This window comes from Lithobates pipiens, unplaced genomic scaffold, assembly GCF_037356315.1.
Source record: "Lithobates pipiens isolate NorthernLeopardFrog02 unplaced genomic scaffold, aLitPip1_a1.2 Scaffold_28, whole genome shotgun sequence".
NCBI lineage: Eukaryota > Metazoa > Chordata > Amphibia > Anura > Ranidae > Lithobates > Lithobates pipiens.
In genome coordinates, this window is record NW_027507789.1 from 164,380,832 (window position 1) to 164,399,467 (window position 18,636).

Below are 18,636 nucleotides of genomic sequence, written 5' to 3' on the forward strand. Positions count from 1 at the left end.
GAACTAGCTCATTATTTATGCCTTTGTCTTGCAGGGTGTTTTTTTTTTTTTTAAAGAGGAGGTATACTTCCTCTTTAAGCTTTAAAAATAAAGGATTGAAGCTGCATTGTTGCCATGCACAGCTGCTTCAGATTCTGGCTCCTCCAGTTATGATAAAATCTCCGAAATGTATTTTATTGAGCATCTAATATAATGTGATAATAATGATATTACACTTCAGAATTCGTTTATTATATTTCAACTTCAGTCAGCTGTGGACTACTTCTGTATTTAGTTGTTTCTGGAAACTGTTTTACAAAATACCTCAACAATTTGTAGTTTAATTTTCTATCTATATACATTTTTTTACTTTTTATAAACTGCTTTTACGCAATGAAGTCAGCCAGTCACCAAAGTGGAACTCTGACAACTGCATCTTAGAGATGGATATTAATGCTCTATTCACACTTGGAGTGCGACTTGGAATTGAGTTGTTCTCCCTCTGCAAAGTTGTACCCACAGTTGCATGTAAAAACGTTCAGGTACGACTTTCATGCAACTTTTGTAGGTTATCATTGAAGTCTATTGCCCTCAAGTTGCAAAAAGTTGGACCAAAGTAGTTCATGAGCTACTTTGAAGTCGCACATGTATATATGGTTATCATTGGAAAACATGGAGTGTGACTTGTCATGCGACTTTGATGTCTAAAGTCCTATGACAAGTCACACAAGTGTGAATAGGGTGTAAAGGACAAATTGCACGGGTTAAATTTTCATTGCAGCTTTTAAAAGGTATCAGTTTTTCAGAGCTGAAGCAGGTATTCAGTAGGCCATTCATTAAACCAAGAGAACCATTAAACTATCCCATTTTGCCAACTACAGCTTTAGAAGGCAACCTGCTTCTTATACAACTCAAAAGGAGCAAATTTCTAGAGATGAATGTAATTCTTCCTTTTCATACACATGCACATAACATTAGTATTGGGCAGGAAATGCCAGCAGGAATGGGAGGGAAGAGATTCAGAAGAAATGTAAACAACTAAAATAGTAACAGTGTCTGGGAAAATAATAATGTGATATGTGACCTTTTTTGTTCTGGGCAACAGAATAGTTAACTGTGGCCGAGGCCCTTCATGTAGTACCAAAGAGAAATCCCTGCAGGCCCTTTTGAAATGAGATGATAATCAGCCCACTGTTACTGTATTACGTAGCAGGTTGGAGACCAGCCAATGAAATACAGTTTACCAAATAGATCCATTGTAATTTATAGCTGTGTCACAGTGCCAGCATTCTAGAGCAGGTGGATGCAGGAAACATTTTAAATGAAATATTTCTGTCAATAGGAAATGTAGAATTCGAAGGACACAGTGGGGGGACTACTCTGGTTAGTTTTAGGGGGAGGGAGGGGATACCAAGCAAATGAGTTCCCATATATGCAGCAATTTTCATTTATATTCATGCATAGGTACCATGTTGGAATAACTCGCTTGTCTCCCCTTCCGCCCAGGGCTTCTTTCGGCGTACTATCCAGAAGAACCTGCACCCCTCCTACTCCTGCAAGTACGATGGATGTTGTATCATCGACAAGATCACGCGGAATCAGTGTCAGCTCTGCCGCTTTAAGAAATGTATCGCTGTGGGCATGGCAATGGACCGTAAGTATATATACAGCATTCACCTAGATTAGGGGGGAAATGTCTGCAGGTAACTGGTGCATGTATACTTTATAACCGACTCTTTTACTCCAGTCTCCATTCTCCTATGAAATAGCATATGGCAGCTTCCCTAATGTAGATTCGTTTTTATTATGCCCTATTCTCCAAAAGATCTGAGCACCTGGCCTTAAAGCATATCTAAAGTCACAAAGCCACTTCCACCTTGGTATAATCAGAGACCATTCTAAACAATAAGCAATACTCAGTTATTTTAGATTTCAAAGTGCTTTCTGTATGCTGTTACTTACAATTCTTGAATCTGTTCTACCTGCTGCTAATAGACCAGAATTGAGGCTCCCTCTGGTGGCCAACAATATAGTCTCTGCTAAAGGGGAGGATCATGGTTCAAACAGAATTGCTGATTGGCCTGCTCTGCTTGGATGCTAGTTGTCCAAGTAGTTACCAGTGCTAAACCTCTAGCTGGGTGGAAGCCATAATTGTAGTGTTTATATAGACAGGTAAGTTTGAAATCATTCTTATTAAATATTTGCTTATGGCAAGTGGTAGAAATGTGAAAGGATGATCCTTGAAAGGATCCTTTCAACAAAAAAAACTAAAATATAATATATTACAGTTTATCAATCCTCAGACGTTTATTTATTTTTTCCTTTATTTTCACTTGGTATCATCTGCAACAATGTTTCTCAACTCCAGTCCTCAAGTACCCCCAAACAGGTCATGTTTTCAGAATTTTCCCCAGATGAAACGGCTGTGGTAATTACTAAGGAAACTTATCTAATCATCTGTGCAAAATAATTGAGAGCTTGAAAACATGACCTGTTGGGGGTACCTGAGGAGCGGAGTTGAAAAACATTGATCTAGAACATCTTATAGGCTCATGCACACTGCACGTTTTGCTAACTCTCCTAGACTCCTTTCCTCCTGGCAGCAAGAGTTTTGGTAGAAAAAATGCTAGACGCGTTTAAACTTGTATAACGCGTTTAGGCACATCAAGCACTTGGGCGGTAATTAATTTCAGTGGTCAGAATAATCATTTATTTTGACCAGTGAAATGAATTAACATTTTAGCGCTTAACGCAACTAGCGCTGAGACGCGTTTACGTGCATGTACACCAATTTAGGAGAAAATAGGCTAAGGCTAACGCTGCGTTTTAACTAAAAACACCTTTAGAAATTGACCAATAAATAAGCTGCTAACATCAAAAATCCACTATAGAAACTCCAATAAAAGTGCAATATCCAAAAAAAAGATTCAACGCTAATTAAAACTCATAAGTATGTGAATATGAATATGCATAAAAAGATTTGTAAATACCAAGGTGAAAAAAAAGAAAAAAGAGAAAAAAGAAAAACTAAAGCAAGGTCCCATCAAAAGAAAAATCCATAAATTCTTAAATAACAGTGTCCATCCAGATGAGCAAAAATAAATTTGCAAAGAGAAAATTGTGACAAAGTCTTCAAAGCAAACAAAGTGCATTCAAATTGCCACCCAAAGTATATGAATAACCTGCTTACCAGAAAGCGATGACTGCCCCAGCAGTCTCGCCCAGCCTAGGGTTTGCTGGCTGCCTGCCACTTACCCCATCTTGGTGGGGGATCAGGCAGAGGGTGACGGCGGCAAGCTGTGGGATGAGCAGCGGGTCCATTTGTCTCTTCTTCCTTCTGCTAGGCGTCCAACAGACCCGTGCCTCCTGATTGGCTGAGATGCGGTTCAGTGTTAGAAAAGCAAATATTCATTCGCTTTTCTAACACACCTGGGTGGGCTCTGAGCTCAATGCTGTGCGCTCTGAGTCCACCTTTTTTGAAGCCCATTAGAGCCTATGGCTGTAATCAAGTGCTTCAAAAAAATACCCCTGCCCTTGTAATTCAGGCGTGGTGTGACAGAGGCCCCCTAATATATGCACCGCCACTCTCTAGCAGGTTGCTGCAGGTACACACTGATCATCCTGAAAGCACCTAAATTCTGCAGTAGTACATTTTTAGCCTAAAATTGATACCTTGCACACTAGAGGTTCCTAGCCTAACAATATCCCACAAGGCATATGGCAAACATTCTAAGGTTACCTAAACAAGACAGCTATCAGTTTTGCTTTATGATTGACCAAACCCTTGGAAGATAACCTTTTCATCCAAAATTTACATCCACCGGACAATACAACAAGTGAAATGAAGGATAAAGCTTCCATCATCTTTTCCCCATACAGTCATCCTTCTAGTAGTCAGTACTCGTGTCTCCCTGCATTTCCGTATTGTCGCCGTTTCTGTTGGAATCATCCAGATTGCACAACAGTTCCTATGCTGGCATGGAAACTGTCAATGTTCTTGTTTCCCTCGCTTTTATTACTCTCACTCTTCTCTCTCCTTCCCCCACAGTTGTCCTGGATGATTCCAAGCGGGTAGCCAAGCGGAAGCTGATTGAGGAAAATCGGGAACGGCGTCGGAAGGAGGAGATGATCAAGACTCTGCAGCAGCGTCCTGAGCCAAGCAGCGAGGAGTGGGAGTTGATCCGCATAGTGACAGAAGCTCACCGAAGCACCAATGCACAGGGCAGCCACTGGAAGCAACGCAGGAAGTTCTTGGTGAGACATAATTCTCAAAATAATGAAGTATTGTTTCTACATTGCCTACACCACACAATCCTTAAAGTTTGGATCTTTATCATCTTTTATCACATAGATAATAAAGATAGAGTGTTAGCTTCTTATTCAAAATCCAAAAACACCCTCTGTTAAGTTTGTGTTGGAATTGCTGGCTGCTTTCTACCAGGTCTTAACAGAAGCTGTGCCCATATAGCTGTGCCCATGTAGTGGGTAGCACTCTCACCTCGCAGTAAAAAGGGTCGCTGGTTCGAATCCCAACCACGACACTACCTGCCTGGAGTTTGCATGTTCTCCCTGTGCCTGCGTGGGTTTCCTTCCGGTACTCCGGTTTCCTCCCACAATCCAAACATATGCTGGTAGGTTAATTGGCTTCTGTCCAAAATTGGCCCTAGTATATGAATATGAGTTGGGGACCTTGGATTGTGGGCTCCTTTAGGGTAGGGACCAATGTGAGTGTGCGATGTATGTGTGGAATGCTGCATAAATTGACAGCGATATATATGGGTGCATTAAATAGGGATAATTGTAGACACGCACCCACACTCACTCAGGTTGAACTGGATGGACTGGTGTCTTTATTCAACCTTACAAACTATGTAACTATATAAATGAGGCGGAGGACTTCTAACGAGTATTGCCTATGGTCCCCTTGTAAGTAATATTTCTACATGACTGACTTAATCCAGCCATACATGGATCGAAGTTCAGTAGGGGCCAGCCGAACATTGATCCATGTATGGATACCCTGGTTGTACACAAGCAAATCTTCCAATTTACTTCTGTACATCCAGTTTGTTTTTCTTGATCGATCAATGCCACCAGTTTTAGCTAGCGGCGCTGATCTTTGTATTCTGAGAGTGGGGAAGGATTCCCCGTCGTCAGAACACAATAGCACAGCGGGAGGATTCCCCATCCACATCGAATGTGTGGATGGGGGAATGGGATCATTTTTTTTTTCATTCAACAAATGATGTATGTGCTGCCTAACAACAGGTGCCATGCTCTGCACCTTGTCTGTGTAAAATCTTGGTAGGGTAGGGCTTTTGCTTCCTCATGTCAGAACCTCCAGGAAGAGCAGCACTGGGCAGGACAGTATCAACAGCACATCAGTCAGATGTGGCAGTGCCATTGATCTTACACTGTAGATATCCCAACCATGACACTACCTGCCTGCAGTTTGCATATTCTCCCTGTGCCTGAGTGGGTTTCCTCCGGGTACTCCTGTTTCCTCCCACACTCCAAAGACATGCTGTTAGGTTAATTGGCTTCTGTCCAAAATTGGTCCAAGTATATTAATGTGGGTTGGGGGCCTTGGTTTGTGGGCTCCTTGACTGCATCAATTGACGCGGCTATATGGGTATCTTAAATCAGTAATATATAATAGAGGAGCATCTTAATGAGACACAATTTACAGGGATAGGAACAATTGTAGGCACGCATCCACACTGACTCAGGTTGAACTGGATGGACTGGTGTCTTTATTTAACCTTACTAATAACTATGTAACTATGATCTACAGTACAGGTGTAACTAGGCACTCTCACATACAAGGAACTCATCTATTAACTTTTAGACAAATTTGAGGCAGAAGGTCGATTTTTTTAATGGTATTACTTTAAAGGGTAAAGGGCTTTTTCGTGGGAAGAAAATAAATAAATATATATATATATATATATATATATATATATATATATATATATATATATATATATATATATATATATGGCATATACAATTGCGACACAAGTCATATTGTAATTGAATAACACCTTTCCTTTTTCAGTCTGTAGCTCTGTGATTTTCTGTGAAATGCAATGCAATATGGCTACCTGGAGGCGTTCTGTACAGAACAGCCCCCGATATGTCATTTCCTGCTTGTGTAATTGGCTCACTGATTTTCCTAGAACTAGCACTAAAGTACTAGTCAGATTTCAGGCATCCCCTGCAACAAAAATGTCATTTTTGGTGAGTAACTCCCAATAGGAAATCACATCTAAAAAGGGATGCAGGCCTACAATTTTCCTCATTAGAGCTTTGCAAGTGCAGCAGTTGGTTGATCATTAAGAAACCACTCCCATTAGACTCACTTTCTGCACAGACACAGGGATTTCTTCAGAATAACAAAAGGTAGCAATCTGCAACAAAGTTTGTCAAAATCCTTGTAATGTACTTAGATCACTCAGAGGGGAGGGTGTTTTTCTCAGCAAAAGTGGAGTTACTCTTTAAGCACAATCCACATTTTTACATTTTGGCCCCTTTCACATGGACTATCTGTTCAGGTCCGCCTGTCAGTTTTTCAGGGGGACCTGAAGGTCTATGGAGCGTCGGATGTCAGTGGTGACAAGTCCACTGACATCCGACCTGAAAAAGTGTGACGGAGGAAAAAGCTATTTTTCCATCCGTCATCGGACACTGCGGTCCGTCGTCACCCGATCTCCCATAGGGGAGAGCGGCGCTGTGACAGGTCCGTCCCTGCGCAGTGTGCAGAGACAGACCTGTCATCTTCCTGCTTAGCGGAGATCGCTCCGCCCCGGTGAAAGGACCCTTTCTCCTGTAACATAGCAAAGTTTTCCTTTTAAGTTCAGTTACATTTTAAAGGGAAACTTAAGACAGAACCATGAGCAACTCTACTGCTGAACAGTTTATTGTGCACGCTCCAAGTGACCCTAATTCTGGTGTTACGAACCTTGAAAATAAATACAGGGTGAGGGTTCAGATTGTTCGTATGTAACGTTGGCTGCATTCATGTAACAGGTCATTGGCCCATGTGGTAAATTGTCTCGGGTCAGGATGACAAGCTTGGGACTGAAGTCAGCAGTGGCAATTCCCATATTTGTGTCCTCATAGTGTAAGTTTATAATCAAAAAAGACTATGACTTGTTCTTAAATAATTGGGTGCAGTAAATAGGGCGATGCGTCCCAATTCTTAAATGTATACAAATTGTGCTGGTGTGTTTGTTCTTTCTACATACACCTGCATTTAACCCTCCCCTTTCCATAGGGACAGGCTTGAAGTAAACACCATAACTTGGTGTTGCAGATTTCGATCTGTGTGCATGGCAGGATACAGACGAGAATCTCTGATTTCCTTAAGCAAACATCCCGTGCAGATGGAGAGGCTGCGACCTCTTCGGGAGAGCAAACTGCATCTGTTAACGCCCCCCCTTCACTCTTTCACCCTCTGGCAAATGCACATAGTCTTCTGCAGTGTGTGTGAAGTGACAAGGATGTTACAAGTCAGCCTACAGCTTACACCTTGGTCCCCTCACACTTTGCATCATGGGAACTGTAGTTCTTTAACTTCAATGGAGGGCCATTTGGGCCTAATGCATGAATGCTTCTCTGCCTGTAGCAGCCAATCAGCTTCTCACTTTCTGCTGTATGTGGTGATTAGAAGATGAAATGAAGAATTAGGGTGGTTGTCATGGACAACCTTTCATAGGTGAGGTGCTATGGTGGCAGGTTTACTTATGTTCAGGGTTCTCAGTGCATAGAACCTGTCTACTGGTACTGTCAGCCGCAGAATCATTATCATCCAAACTGGTTTATGGTTTCTGCAGTCCCAGCCCTACCGGTCAATAAGGCGAGTTGTTGTACCATTAAAGCCCCAAGATGTGCATTGTACATGCAATTCTAGTCCATCATGTAGTTGGTGAGCTGCACTAATTTAACAAGAATTTTCTTCTGTGTCCAACAGAATATTTGTTTGTGAGAGAGAGAATTGTGCAATGAAATAATGGATTGTATTTATAGATTAGTATCTGTGTTGGAATGAAAGTACTGTATTGTTTGCAAGTAATATGGACACACACGCCACTGTTGCATGCAAACATATGTCAGAAGGTAGTTGTGTTTGCAGACAGATGAGTAACAGAAGGCAATACTGCTTACTGTAGGCTGAGACATCAATGTCAGATGCCAGCGCTGCTTGCAGACACACAAATATCAGAAAGAAATATTACATTCAGTCACAGTTATAGGAATACAGTAGTGCTCACACATAGGAATCAGAAGGTTGTACTGCTTAAAAACATATAAGGTGGTCTTTTGGGCAAACATGCATGTTCTAGAGATCAGTACAAACAGCCAATGGCAATAGTTTATGGTAAAGACACAGGACATTGATGCAAAAGATAAGCTGGGACTCCTATCTTATTGTAACCTTTTTTTTGTATTACTGCAATTCCTTTTAAACATTCAGATAGTAGAAAATAGAGTAGAAAAGGGCATGTCAATAATAAATAACACTGCTATATTCTGTACAGAGTATAATATGAACACAGCAGCTGTGGATGAACTTCTTGATCTCATGCCATAGAGCACAAGACATTAGTACTTGCAGGTGTATGATTTCAGATACCAGTGCTGCATTTAGTACCAGTGTTACCACATACATTGGCAGTAATGCTATAAAATACAGCATCATGTGCGTACTGGGGAAAACACAAGCATTGTCATGTGCTGCACGACGCTTCATGCATGTGTTGCAATAAAAAAGACCCCCCAGATCTCAGGGAGAATTTTTTTATTTTATTTACCAGCAAGGCATGCGGGTACAAGATTTCCCTCAAAGCAGTGGAGACATTGCCTTCCCAAGGGGCATCTGTGTGACCAGTGCTACGTCATTGCTGCCTTTAGGGAAATCAATCACACCATAGCAGTTTTGCTGTTTACTCCTGTGCAGAATTACATATAATTACATGATTCTTCAACTATTCGCAGTAGAAGCCGATCTGCAGTTACTGGGCACTGGGTGTCCGCTGGCACACAACGATCGTCGGTAATACACACAGAACTGAGATATACCTATGTAAACAAGGCATATCTCAGTTCTGACAGGGGAAGGGGATGGATTATGTGTTCCTGCAAATCTCACCCCCTAGAAAAAGCAGAACATACAGTACACAAAAACACTGGCTAGACACACAGTTAACCCTTTGATCCTCCTAGATGTTTAACCCCATTCCAGCCACTGTTATTAGTACATTGACAGAGCATATTTTTAGCACTAATCACAGTATTAAGGTCACGCAAAATGTCAGTTAATGTCCAATTTGCCGCAATTTCGCAGTCCTGCCGCCATTACTAGTATAAAACATTTTTAAAAATCCATAAATATATCCCATAATGTTCATGTCAATAAGTAACAGATATCAGGTAGAACATTTCATTCTTTCAGATCAAAGGAATGAACTTCGGTCTGTAGAGGAGGTCAGTTTAACCACTTAAAGACTAAACCTTTTTTCTGACATTTGCTGCTTACAAGTTAAATCAGTATTTTGTGCTAGAAAATTACTTGTAACCCTTAAACATCATATATATATTTTTTAGCAGAGTCCCTAGAGAATAAAATGGGTGCTGTTGCAATATTTTATGTCGCACTGTATTTGCGCAGCAGTCTTTCAAACGCAATATTTTTGGAAAAAATACACTTTAATCAATTAAAAAAATAACTAAGCCATAAAAGTTAGCCCAATTTATTTTTTATAATGCGAAAGATGATGTTACGATGCAAGAATTGTGAGAGAATCGTGATCTTTATTTTAAGCAAAAAAATTGTGATTCTCATTTTAGCCAGAATTGTTCAGCTCTAGTATGTTTTAGTATGTTTTTTAGCAGAAAGTAAAAAATTACGTTTTTTTTTTCAAAATTGTCGGTCTTTTTTTGCTTATAGCACAAAAAAGAAAACCCACAAATACCACCAAAAGAAAGCTCTATTTGTAGTCATATACACAGTATCTCACAAAAGTGAGCACACCCCTCACATTTTTGTAAATATGTTATTATATCTTTTCATGTGACAACACTGAAGAAATTACACTTTGCTCCAATGTAGTGAGTGTACAGCTTGTATAACAGTGTAAATACACAGCCATTAATGTCTAAACCGCTGGCAACAAAAGTGAGTACACCCCTAAGTGAAAATGTCCAAATTGGACCCAAAGATTCAATATTTTGTGTGGCCACCATTATTTTCCAGCACTGCCTTAACCCTCTTAGGCATGGAGTTCACCAGAGCTTCACAGGTTGCCACTGGAGTCCTCTTCCACTCCTCCATGACGACATCACGGAGCTGGTGGATGTTAGAAACCTTGCGCTCCTCCACCTTCTGTTTGAGGATGCCCCACAGATGCTCAATAGGGTTTAGGTCTACAGACCTGCTTGGCCAGTCCATCACCTTTACCCTCAGCTTCTTCAGCAAGGCAGTGGTTGTCTTGGCGGTGTATTTGGGGTCGTTATGCTGGAATACTGCCCTGCGACCCAGTCTCCGAAGGGAGGGGATCATGCTCTGCTTCAGTATGTCACAGTACATGTTGGCATTCATGGTTCCCTCAATGAACTGTAGCTCCCCAGTGCCGGAAGCACTCATGCAGCCCCAAACCATGACACTCCAACCACCATGCTTGACTGTAGGCAAGACACACTTGTCTTTGTACTCCTCACCTGGTTGCTGCCACACACGCTTGACACCATCTGAACCAAATAAGTTTATCTTGGTCTCGTTGGACCACAGGACATGGTTCCAGTAATCCATGTCCTTAGTCTGCTAGTCTTCTTGTCTTCAGCAAACTATTTGCAGGGGCTTTCTTGTGCAGCATCTTTTGAAGAGGCTTCCATCTGGGAGGACAGCCATGTAGACCAATTTGTTGCAGTGTGCGGCGTATGGTCTGAGCACTGACAGACTGACCCCCCACCCCTTCAACCTCTATATGTCTATTTCCCAAAGACAACCTCTGGATTTGAGGCCAAGCACGTGCACTAAACTTCTTTGGTCGACCATGGCGAGGCCTGTTCTGAGTGGAACCTGTCCTGTTAAACCGCTGTATGGTCTTGGCCACTAGTGATGGCCGAACGGTTCGCCCGGCGGTCGTTTCGCGGCGAATTTCCGACTTTCGCCGTCCGCGGGTTCGAACGCCTTTTTCCGTCGTTCGCCCCGGCGGACTTACGTGTTTAATGTATACAAGAACTTTAACCTTTCGTGACACGTTTATCATGTGTTACAGGACAACCAATTGAGACATGACAGCTCATGGACACTTGGACATTCCCCCTAACCTATAAATACACCCGATCCGGTGGCCATTTTACATTCTTTCTTCTGTCACTGTAGGGAAAGGATCCTGTGTGGAGTAGGGACAGAGAAAACGCTAGCTATTTGGTACACAAAAGTTCTTTTCAGGACTGGTATAGGTGTTAGGTCAGCAGCCTGAGTTTCTTTTGTCAGTTTAGATAAAGGGACAGAGCGCTGTATGCTGCTATTTTAGGGACAGCTCAGCCAGATTAGTCTTTCTTCATCATCATCATCATCATCATCATTAGCTGTTACTATCAGGTCCACAAAAGAGCTGTTCCAGCTAATCGTTCCAGCCTACTCTTTTTTGCCAATTTGTATAGGGACAGGCAGGAAGCAGTGTGTCAGGCAGTGAGGATAATTTTAAAGACTTGCTGTTACTATTAGTTCCACAAAGGTTCTTTTCAGGACTGGTATCAGTGGTACGGTAATAGGCTTGTACACGTATAATATTCTTTCTTCCAAATATAGAAAGAATATTATACTTGACTGCTGCCCTTCTGCTGCAGTCTGCTAATCATTCACAACTCACTTGTTCCACAAAGCTCTTTATCAGGACTGGTAACTTGGTCTGTCTAGGGTGCTACGGTACATAGGCTTGGGTGCGGTACAGTCTGCTGTTCTGTAAGGACCGCTATCGGTCCACAATACATAGGGTTGCCGTGCACTACTGCTGACCGCTGCCCTATACTGCAGCAGTCCTTCAGCGGTATAGGGACTGACGCACAGTCTGCTAAACACTAATACACAACCTGCTTGGTCCACAAAAGTTCTTATAAGGACTGGTAACTTGGTATAGGGTGCTACGGTACATAGGCCTGAGTGCAGTACAGTCTGCTGTTCTGTAAGGACCGCTATCGGTCCACAATACATAGGGTTGCCGTGCACTACTGCTGACCGCTGCCCTATACTGCAGCAGTCCTTCATTGGTATAGGGACTGACGTACAGTCTGCTAATCACTAACACACAACCTGCTTGGTCCACAAAAGTTCTTATAAGGACTGGTAACTTGGTATAGGGTGCTACGGTACATAGGCCTGAGTGCAGTACAGTCTGCTGTTCTGTAAGGACCGCTATCGGTCCACAATACATAGGGTTGCCGTGCACTACTGCTGACCGCTGCCCTATACTGCAGCAGTCCTTCATTGGTATAGGGACTGACGTACAGTCTGCTAATCACTAACACACAACCTGCTTGGTCCACAAAAGTTCTTATAAGGACTGGTAACTTGGTATAGGGTGCTACGGTACATAGGCCTGAGTGCGTTACAGTCTGCTGTTCTGTAAGGACCGCTATCGGTCCACAATACATAGGGTTGCCGTGCACTACTGCTGACCGCTGCCCTATACTGCAGCAGTCCTTCAGCGGTATAGGGACTGACGCACAGTCTGCTAAACACTAACACACAACCTGCTTGGTCCACAAAAGTTTTTATAAGGACTGGTAACTTGGTATAGGGTGCTACGGTACATAGGCCTGAGTGCAGTACAGTCTGCTGTTCTGTAAGGACCGCTATCGGTCCACAATACATAGGGTTGCCGTGCACTACTGCTGACCGCTGCCCTATACTGCAGCAGTCCTTCATTGGTATAGGGACTGACGTACAGTCTGCTAATCACTAACACACAACCTGCTTGGTCCACAAAAGTTCTTATAAGGACTGGTAACTTGGTATAGGGTGCTACGGTACATAGGCCTGAGTGCGTTACAGTCTGCTGTTCTGTAAGGACCGCTATCGGTCCACAATACATAGGGTTGCCGTGCACTACTGCTGACCGCTGCCCTATACTGCAGCAGTCCTTCATTGGTATAGGGACTGACGTACAGTCTGCTAATCACTAACACACAACCTGCTTGGTCCACAAAAGTTCTTATAAGGACTGGTAACTTGGTATAGGGTGCTACGGTACATAGGCCTGAGTGCGTTACAGTCTGCTGTTCTGTAAGGACCGCTATCGGTCCACAATACATAGGGTTGCCGTGCACTACTGCTGACCGCTGCCCTATACTGCAGCAGTCCTTCATTGGTATAGGGACTGACGTACAGTCTGCTAATCACTAACACACAACCTGCTTGGTCCACAAAAGTTCTTATAAGGACTGGTAACTTGGTATAGGGTGCTACGGTACATAGGCCTGAGTGCGTTACAGTCTGCTGTTCTGTAAGGACCGCTATCGGTCCACAATACATAGGGTTGCCGTGCACTACTGCTGACCGCTGCCCTATACTGCAGCAGTCCTTCAGCGGTATAGGGACTGACGCACAGTCTGCTAAACACTAACACACAACCTGCTTGGTCCACAAAAGTTTTTATAAGGACTGGTAACTTGGTATAGGGTGCTACGGTACATAGGCCTGAGTGCAGTACAGTCTGCTGTTCTGTAAGGACCGCTATCGGTCCACAATACATAGGGTTGCCGTGCACTACTGCTGACCGCTGCCCTATACTGCAGCAGTCCTTCATTGGTATAGGGACTGACGTACAGTCTGCTAATCACTAACACACAACCTGCTTGGTCCACAAAAGTTCTTATAAGGACTGGTAACTTGGTATAGGGTGCTACGGTACATAGGCCTGAGTGCGTTACAGTCTGCTGTTCTGTAAGGACCGCTATCGGTCCACAATACATAGGGTTGCCGTGCACTACTGCTGACCGCTGCCCTATACTGCAGCAGTCCTTCAGCGGTATAGGGACTGACGTACAGTCTGCTAAACACTAATACACAACCTGCTTGGTCCACAAAAGTTCTTATAAGGACTGGTAACTTGGTATAGGGTGCTACGGTACATAGGCTTGAGTGCGGTACAGTCTGCTGTTCTGTAAGGACCGCTATCGGTCCACAATAGATAGGGTTGACGTGCACCACTGCTGACCGCTCACCTATACTGCAGCAGTCCTTCAGCGGTATAGGGACTGACGTACAGTCTGCTAATCACTAACACACAACCTGCTTGTTCCACAAAAGTTCTTATAAGGACTGGTAACTTGGTATAGGGTGCTACGGTACATAGGCCTGAGTGCGTTACAGTCTGCTGTTCTGTAAGGACCGCTATCGGTCCACAATACATAGGGTTGCCGTGCACTACTGCTGACCGCTGCCCTATACTGCAGCAGTCCTTCATTGGTATAGGGACTGACGTACAGTCTGCTAATCACTAACACACAACCTGCTTGGTCCACAAAAGTTCTTATAAGGACTGGTAACTTGGTATAGGGTGCTACGGTACATAGGCCTGAGTGCGTTACAGTCTGCTGTTCTGTAAGGACCGCTATCGGTCCACAATACATAGGGTTGCCGTGCACTACTGCTGACCGCTGCCCTATACTGCAGCAGTCCTTCAGCGGTATAGGGACTGACGCACAGTCTGCTAAACACTAACACACAACCTGCTTGGTCCACAAAAGTTTTTATAAGGACTGGTAACTTGGTATAGGGTGCTACGGTACATAGGCCTGAGTGCAGTACAGTCTGCTGTTCTGTAAGGACCGCTATCGGTCCACAATACATAGGGTTGCCGTGCACTACTGCTGACCGCTGCCCTATACTGCAGCAGTCCTTCATTGGTATAGGGACTGACGTACAGTCTGCTAATCACTAACACACAACCTGCTTGGTCCACAAAAGTTCTTATAAGGACTGGTAACTTGGTATAGGGTGCTACGGTACATAGGCCTGAGTGCGTTACAGTCTGCTGTTCTGTAAGGACCGCTATCGGTCCACAATACATAGGGTTGCCGTGCACTACTGCTGACCGCTGCCCTATACTGCAGCAGTCCTTCATTGGTATAGGGACTGACGTACAGTCTGCTAATCACTAACACACAACCTGCTTGGTCCACAAAAGTTCTTATAAGGACTGGTAACTTGGTATAGGGTGCTACGGTACATAGGCCTGAGTGCGTTACAGTCTGCTGTTCTGTAAGGACCGCTATCGGTCCACAATACATAGGGTTGCCGTGCACTACTGCTGACCGCTGCCCTATACTGCAGCAGTCCTTCAGCGGTATAGGGACTGACGCACAGTCTGCTAAACACTAACACACAACCTGCTTGGTCCACAAAAGTTTTTATAAGGACTGGTAACTTGGTATAGGGTGCTACGGTACATAGGCCTGAGTGCAGTACAGTCTGCTGTTCTGTAAGGACCGCTATCGGTCCACAATACATAGGGTTGCCGTGCACTACTGCTGACCGCTGCCCTATACTGCAGCAGTCCTTCATTGGTATAGGGACTGACGTACAGTCTGCTAATCACTAACACACAACCTGCTTGGTCCACAAAAGTTCTTATAAGGACTGGTAACTTGGTATAGGGTGCTACGGTACATAGGCCTGAGTGCAGTACAGTCTGCTGTTCTGTAAGGACCGCTATCGGTCCACAATACATAGGGTTGCCGTGCACTACTGCTGACCGCTGCCCTATACTGCAGCAGTCCTTCATTGGTATAGGGACTGACGTACAGTCTGCTAATCACTAACACACAACCTGCTTGGTCCACAAAAGTTCTTATAAGGACTGGTAACTTGGTATAGGGTGCTACGGTACATAGGCCTGAGTGCAGTACAGTCTGCTGTTCTGTAAGGACCGCTATCGGTCCACAATACATAGGGTTGCCGTGCACTACTGCTGACCGCTGCCCTATACTGCAGCAGTCCTTCATTGGTATAGGGACTGACGTACAGTCTGCTAATCACTAACACACAACCTGCTTGGTCCACAAAAGTTCTTATAAGGACTGGTAACTTGGTATAGGGTGCTACGGTACATAGGCCTGAGTGCGTTACAGTCTGCTGTTCTGTAAGGACCGCTATCGGTCCACAATACATAGGGTTGCCGTGCACTACTGCTGACCGCTGCCCTATACTGCAGCAGTCCTTCATTGGTATAGGGACTGACGTACAGTCTGCTAATCACTAACACACAACCTGCTTGGTCCACAAAAGTTCTTATAAGGACTGGTAACTTGGTATAGGGTGCTACGGTACATAGGCCTGAGTGCGTTACAGTCTGCTGTTCTGTAAGGACCGCTATCGGTCCACAATACATAGGGTTGCCGTGCACTACTGCTGACCGCTGCCCTATACTGCAGCAGTCCTTCATTGGTATAGGGACTGACGTACAGTCTGCTAATCACTAACACACAACCTGCTTGGTCCACAAAAGTTCTTATAAGGACTGGTAACTTGGTATAGGGTGCTACGGTACATAGGCCTGAGTGCGTTACAGTCTGCTGTTCTGTAAGGACCGCTATCGGTCCACAATACATAGGGTTGCCGTGCACTACTGCTGACCGCTGCCCTATACTGCAGCAGTCCTTCAGCGGTATAGGGACTGACGCACAGTCTGCTAAACACTAACACACAACCTGCTTGGTCCACAAAAGTTTTTATAAGGACTGGTAACTTGGTATAGGGTGCTACGGTACATAGGCCTGAGTGCAGTACAGTCTGCTGTTCTGTAAGGACCGCTATCGGTCCACAATACATAGGGTTGCCGTGCACTACTGCTGACCGCTGCCCTATACTGCAGCAGTCCTTCAGCGGTATAGGGACTGACGTACAGTCTGCTAAACACTAATACACAACCTGCTTGTTCCACAAAAGTTCTTATAAGGACTGGTAACTTGGTATAGGGTGCTACGGTACATAGGCTTGAGTGCGGTACAGTCTGCTGTTCTGTAAGGACCGCTATAGGTCCACAATAGATAGGGTTGACGTGCACCACTGCTGACCGCTCACCTATACTGCAGCAGTCCTTCAGCGGTATAGGGACTAAGAGTTTTGTCACAGGGTCATTTAAAAAATGACATGCAGAGGAAGAGGCAGGCCCTTCCGCAGGGGTGGTAGGGGTAGGGCAGGAGCAACAGGCTTGAGCCAAAGTGGGAAGTTGCAGAAGGTGCGTTCAATTACTTTAAAGGATGCACCAGACTTGGTTGAGTGGCTCGCTCAGCCTTACTCTTCTGCACCCTCCTCATCCTCTCGATCTGCACCCTCTTCTTCACTCTCTGCTATGTGCACCCCCAAAGACACTACCACCAACAACACGACCACCACCACCACCACCACATACCTTCCGCTTGAGTCACTGGAATTATTTTCCGATCCATATCAAGAGGACATTTCTGATGCGCAGCCACTCTTGGTATTGGATCAGGAAGAGGAGGTAGCAACAAGCGCTACTCAGCAGTCTGACGCCAGTACCCAGATCAGCCCAAGGAGGAGGTTGGTCCCCGGTGTTGCTGCCTACTCTACTTATAGCGGTGGGGAAGGTGACGTTGATGATGACGTGTCTAGTGATGTCACGTGGGTGCCCACAAGAGAGGAAGAGGAGGGGAGTTCAGAGGGAGATATGGACCAGCAGATAGGGAGGAGAAGCAGCAATGACTTACATTGCACAGCAGGGACAAAGCAGACTGCAAATGTATCAGGAGCGAGTCATCGACCATGTACGGTCACATCTGGCGCTCCCAGGACACCGGCACATGGCTCCGCAGTGTGGGCTTTTTTTAACGTGTCCGCTGCTGACAATAGCGTTGCCATCTGCAATCTTTGCAGTCAACGCGTTAGTCGCGGTAAGCCCAATACTCACCTAGGGACGACCGCCTTAAGAAGGCACATGAGCAGCCATCACCGAGCCCAGTGGGAGCAACGGAACACACAAAGCCACACTGCAGGCTCTCACCGTCCAGCCTCGTCTTCTACTTCTCCTTCTCCTCTCTCCTCACAATTGTCCTCCACTCCACCTTCCATCACGCCAAGCTCACATTTTTCTGCAAAAAGGCAGGCTTCCGTGGGCCTAATGTTTGAGCGTAAAAAAATGATGACGCCGGATAACCCTCTTGCCCAACGGTTGGCGGCTGGCTTGTCAGAACTCATAGCCCGCCAACTACTGCCATATAAACTGGTGGACTCGGAGGCCTTTCGCAAATTTGTGGCCATTGGAACACCACAATGGAAGGTCCCAGGAAGGAAGTATTTCTCAGAGAAGGGCATCCCAGAGCTATATGGCCATGTTCAGCGGCAAGTGAATGTATCTCTGGCACACAGTGTCGGTGCCAAGATACATCTGACCACAGACACGTGGTCTAGCAAACACGGGCAGGGAAGGTATATCAGTTTTACTGCCCACTGGGTGAACCTTCTGACGGCCGTCAAGCATGTAACCCGTGGCACCCGTGTAGATTTGGTTTTACCGCCACGGATTGCATGCAGGCCTGACTCTTCTTCTCCTCCTCCTACTCCATCCTCCTCCCTCTCCTCCTCAGCTGCCTCCTCCTTTTCCGCTGCTAGCGTCTCTTCCACTG

General features: G+C 44.8%; 1 protein-coding gene across 3 annotated transcripts in view; it reads left to right on the top strand.

Moving 5' to 3' along the window:
* The window catches only part of THRA (thyroid hormone receptor alpha), a 346,141-nt gene that overhangs the window by 289,792 nt on the left and 37,713 nt on the right, over positions 1 to 18,636 (top strand). For all 3 annotated transcript variants that reach the window (XM_077459824.1, XM_077459826.1, XM_077459825.1), the window contains exons 6-7: positions 1,486 to 1,633; positions 4,028 to 4,233. In XM_077459824.1, the coding sequence (XP_077315950.1) occupies positions 1,486 to 1,633; positions 4,028 to 4,233 (354 nt within the window). The remainder of the gene's footprint in view (positions 1 to 1,485; positions 1,634 to 4,027; positions 4,234 to 18,636) is intronic.